We start from the raw sequence: 5,217 nt of genomic DNA, 5'->3' as shown, positions 1-5,217 counted from the left end.
CAGGACCCCCATGGCCTACGGGAGCGAGATGGGGCGGTTGGGTGATGTCCGGCTTCTCCCACAGCCCCGCTCACCTTCACCATGCTGCAAGGGACCCGCATCTCCGAGGGCAGCTCTGTCTTCTGGGGGAACGCCAGCCTGGACGGGCAGCTCAGCCACCTCCTGGAGGGCCTTAATGTCACCCAGGTGCTGCCACTGGAGCCCCCGGATGCCTGGGCCAGGCTGCAGCAGGACGTGACCACCTACCTGGTCTACTTCGAACAGCTGGTCAGCGTCTTCAGCAAGGAGAGGCCCATCAACTGTGAGTGGTACCCAGGGGGTGCGGGGATGGCCACTGACAGGTCTCACCGGGGAAGGGGAGCCCCCCTGCACTGCCCAGGCACAGGGACATGCTGGGAGTGGATGTCATTGCCATAACCTCCTTGGCTCGTGGCCACCATGTTGGGCGCAGTGAGGTGCCCCCCTGGGCACAGGGACGGTTGGGCAAAGGGATGGGGACATGGGCATGACCAAAACCTTGCTCCGGGCAAAAGGAGCCCTTCTGCAGAGCTGGGAATTTCTTACCCTGAGCCCACTCTGGGAAGAGGGGTGACACTCAACTTCCTGCTGCCCCTCAGGGAGCAGGGCTGAGGGTTGCAGCCTCGGGGGACAGTGAGGTGTAAGCACCCTGCCTTCATCCCGCCTGCACCCTGCCTGCACCCCACCTGCAACGTGCTTGCACCCCACTTGCACCCTCCCTGCACCCTGCCTGCACCCCACTGCCTTCGTGGGAGGCGTGGGACGCTGACGGCGATGGCTTCGTGTTCCTGCCTGCATTACCTCCACTGTTTCGGCGTGGGGTGCATTTTACCTTCATTTTTCTTCGTTACCCCCAAACCAGTTTTGCCGCAGCTCCGCCTTTCTTCACCTGGCCCTTGGGGAGCAGCTTTGCATCTTGGGGTCTCTGGTGTGAGCCCTGCACCTCCCCATGCTCCCTGTGCTGCGTCCTTCCACTCTGTGCCGAAAACCCTTCCCTCTCTACGAAGCCAGAGCTGTGCTGCATGCAGAGAAGGAAGGGAAAAATAAGCGTGGCCGCCCAGGACCGGGAAAGTCTCCACTGCGGCTAAACCGAGCAAAACCAAGGCTGTGGGTGGGCTGGGCAGTGCAAGGTTGAGGCCTTGCAAACTCAGTGCACAGCTTGATGCTGACCCGGACCCCCTGCCTCTGTCAACGCAGACACCCAGAGTCTGCTCTGCCACTTGGGCTGCTGCCTCTTCCCCAACGGCACGGCCCACAGCTTCTACGAGGTGACCCTCAACGGGACGGCTTTCCTCAGCTTCCACGTCCCCAGTGCCACCTGGGAGCGGCGCTGGCCCGGCAGGGATGCGGTGGCCACCTTTGCCGAGAGGGAGCTGATGAAATACTCCGAGACCACCCGGGACCTCCAGCATTTCCTCAACACCACCTGTGTTGACCTCCTGCGGGCTCAGAGTCCCTGGACAGGTCTGTGCCGGGGCTGGGGAGGGGGTGGGGCACGGTGGCCTGGTGGGGGTGACCCCCCACCCCCCCGGTTGTCACCTCCATCCCTCTCGCCTCTCGCAGGGAAACAGAGCAGCCGGTCGCATGCCCCGCTGGTGCTGGGCCTGATCCTGGGCACCTTCGCCTTGCTGGGATCGGCCGTGGGGATCTTCTTGTGCACAGGAGGGAGCTGCTAATGGAGCAGGCAGCCATCCAGCGTCACCTGTGGAGGCAGGGGAGGGGCCCGGCATCGCCTGGGGCGGCAGGGAGGGACTGAGCCATGCCCCGCCAGGGCTGCATCTCCCCAGTGCCGCAGGCTTTGCTCATAACTCTTTTTTTGAAGAACTAGAAGAAAGGGGGGGGGGGGGGGGGGGGGGGGGCAGGAGAAACAGCCAAGAAAGAGTTAAAGGGATGGCATTGAACCCTCATTTATTGCTGTTTCAGGGGGCATAAATGCTGGGGAGGGAGGCTGTCCCATCTTTGTGGCACTGGGGAGGGAGGCTGTCCCACCTTGTGGCACTGCTTTCCCCATCAGGTAATAAAACCGCTCTCACAGCGCATTTAGTTGCTCTCATTTCGCCCCAGCACCCATGTGGGGCTGCAGATCCATCACGGGGGTCAGGCACAGCATGGAGAGGGGTGGTGGCTGCGGTTGCTGGTTCTGGGTGGGCTCATTGGCATTGCCAGCCCCTGCGTCAGACCCCAGGCCATGCACTGAGTTTGCAAGGCCTCCGGGGAGAGGCTGGTGGGGTTTGTGCCTCCTGAGCTCAGATCAGTCTGCCTGCAGCTTTGGTTTGACTCAGTTGAGTCATTTTCCCAATGGCCAAGTGGCAGCCGCTTTCGTTTATTTTTCATTTCCTCATCTTCGTAGGAGACACCGAGGTTGAGCACGGGCAGCTGTAACGGGACAGTTTTTTCTGAGCAGATGAATGCGTTCACCACTCTCCCGTAGGGACGCTGCCTGGGGGATACGGGAGTGGGGAGACACGGGGCCAGGGGCAGGGCAGGCGCCGGGGACCGCAAGGCAAGAAACTGCTCCCCAAGGACCAGCTAAAGAAAGGCAGAGCTGCATTACTGGTACTGTACAACAGCACTCGGCTGTATTTTCTTTTTCTGGAGTCTAGACCTAGAGCTAAAAACTGCTCTTTGACTGTTTAGACTTGGGTCACATTAATAATAAATTCTTGGCTGTGTTTCCCTTTCACCCATAGCAAGGTTTTCAGCATGACCCCCCCTCTCCTGCTCATCTCCGCTGCCCCAGGGCAGGAAGGGCCGGGGATGAGCCAGGAGCTAGCTTGGGCCACCGAAAAAGGAGACAGCATGGGAACAAGGAGCTTTCTTGGATTAACTTCGAGCTCAGTCCTTCCTCAGTGCCCTTCCCTGCAGCTCAAAGCAAAGAAAGGAAAGGCGGGCGAGGGCAGGGGGGGAAGAGGGGAAAAGATGCAGGAGAGAAAGGGGATGGGAAGATGACACTGTGGTTGTCCTGATGGAGGAGGGATGGAGGAGGAGGTCTCCAAAGACCACATCTCATCACCCTGGCTGCCGGCCACCCCCCCCGAGCAGCCCCCGCCTCTCCCAGGCTCCTGGGGCAGGGGCTGGGGTGCTCCCCACCCTTCAGCTGGCTCCGTTGCAAAAGGGAAATGGCAGCCAAGAGGAGAGGGCCGAGGCATGTGGACGTCATCGCTCGGCCTCTAAAGCAGCGCCCTTGGCAGGGGCTCTGCTGCCGCCTGAGCACTGGGCGGCCCCGCTGCAGGCACTGGGGGACAGGAGGCTGATGCTGAAGGTCAAAGGCTGGACCTGGGGCATCTCTGTTGCACCACAGTCCCAAGACCCAGAGTCATTCCCATGCCAAATCCTACCCCAGGATGTAGCTCCTTGCTCCGGCAGGGAGGGATCCTGCAGGAGAGCACAGCCCAGGGCTGTGATGGTCCCTGTGGACACGGGCTGGCAGGAGGGCTGGCACCCAGGAGGGACCCAGGCTGGAGAAAGTGGGGAGGTCTGGAACTTGTTGTGCTTTTTGCTTCTGAAATGCGTCATCTTTTGGAAAGATGAGGAAGTCTCTGCTTTAAGCAGCTCTGAAAAAGCCTTTTTCCTGCTCCCGGGCCCCTCGTGCGTGTCTGTCGCAGTGGGAGAGCGCTCCGGAACGGAGCCAACGCTGCTGGTCTCTTGAGTCTCCGCCAGCCATCGCAAGGGGATGGGGCAGCACCCGGCAGCAGGGATCCTCCCAAAACAGCAGGATCCTGAGGAACAGCCTCATCTCAAACTGTGCCCGCGGGCAATGCACGCAAAGCTGCCACCCCCCTGTCCCAGGCCCACCTCCCTGCTGGTGACCAGCACCTACACCCGACATGGACATGGTGGCCATGAGCCGAGGGGGTTGTGGTAATGACATCCACCCCCAGCACATCCCAGCCCCAAAATTTCCCTTCTTCATCCCAAAACAGCCCCCAAACAGCCCCGTGCCAGGGCCAGTGTGCTGGGGACACATGGCCCAGCTCCCTCCCCACCACCACTCAAATCAGCACCGCCTCCCCTAGCAGCTGGTAGCCACATCCACGGCCAATCCTCTCCCCACTTTGGCTACTCATCTGCCCTTGGCTATGGCTTGGGACAGGCGCCAACACTTAATCCTTTGTTGACAGGACATGCGGTTGTTTGTCATTAATTTGCTCCTTGGTGGGTTTTTTTTTTGTTTCTTCTTGCTGCACGAGGGTGCGCCAACCCACACGCAGACCTTTGAAGACTTTAACCAAGCCCCCCCCCCCCAGCTTCTCCCTCAAACTGAACCATCCCGGTCATCCGCATCCATCGCTGTACGAAGCTTTGCTTTCCCCACACCCTTTCCCTGGCTCAGCTCTGCCAGCACTGGCGTGGATAAGGGTCGAGATAAGACACCCAGCCTTGAACATTGCTCCAGTAAGTTCCCTGCCCACCCTTTCTGTGCTAGGAACCGGCTCTCCCCAGCAGTCACGTCCCATGGGTGCTTCAGATGGGTGGGCATGTTCCCCTCCTTCCCAAGCAGGAACACACAGCACACACCCCCGCCACCTTTCGGCCACCAGGATCCCTGGCCCCTGCGGGAGGCTCTGGCCCCTCGGGCAGCTCCCTTGGCTCCCTGGGCAACCACAGCCATGGGCTCCAGCACCTGCTGGGGTGGGAATGCAGCAACTGTGGAAAAAAAAATAAACTTGGGCTGATAGTATCAGTGCTTATTGTGAAAGTGGGTAGCAGCAGATAGAAGTCTCTGGGGCCAGGGAGAAGGGATTATCCTTACAAACACCCCTGACGTGCTCTGTGCTGGCACTGCTGCCATCATCCCTTTCCCAGACTGAACAGTGGGACTTGATCTTAAAGATCTTTTCCAATGAAATGATTCCATGATTCTAACCAAGCTCCATTCTTCTGAATTCCCCCGGAGGTCACAATGACAGCCCCCCATGGTTTCATTTCTGGCACTGCTGATTTTCAAACACCCTTTTTAAGCTGGGGGCTGTGCTGGGGCAAGGGGATGTGCAGGGTGTGCGGCCTCCAGCTGGCCCTCCCTGACCAAGGGATGCTGCCTTTTTTTTGGGGCAATGTAATTTTGGAGGTAGGAGGCTGTTTGGGCTGGTTCAGGATCTGCTTTCCCACAGCCTCCTGCTCCCGCACAAGAGCGGGCATGTCCCTGGAAATATTTAACAGCAGAGGAAAGGACTGTACTGGTGGGTCCCTCCTCGCAGG

The 5,217-nt window shown here is 59.7% G+C and overlaps 1 protein-coding gene across 1 annotated transcript in view; it reads left to right on the top strand.

Annotated features, from left to right (window-relative positions):
• The window catches only part of PROCR (protein C receptor), a 2,758-nt gene extending 1,064 nt beyond the window's left edge, over positions 1 to 1,694 (top strand). Inside the window, exons 2-4 of the mRNA XM_035900055.1 lie at positions 65 to 301; positions 1,216 to 1,482; positions 1,582 to 1,694. Of these exons, the coding sequence (XP_035755948.1) occupies positions 65 to 301; positions 1,216 to 1,482; positions 1,582 to 1,694 (617 nt within the window). The remainder of the gene's footprint in view (positions 1 to 64; positions 302 to 1,215; positions 1,483 to 1,581) is intronic.
• Positions 1,695 to 5,217: the final 3,523 nt, after the last annotated feature.

The sequence above is a fragment of the Egretta garzetta genome, unplaced genomic scaffold (assembly GCF_000687185.1).
Source record: "Egretta garzetta isolate BGI_Z169 unplaced genomic scaffold, ASM68718v1 scaffold448, whole genome shotgun sequence".
In the NCBI taxonomy this organism is placed as follows: Eukaryota; Metazoa; Chordata; class Aves; order Pelecaniformes; family Ardeidae; genus Egretta; species Egretta garzetta.
This window is presented reverse-complemented; position numbering and strand designations above follow the sequence as displayed.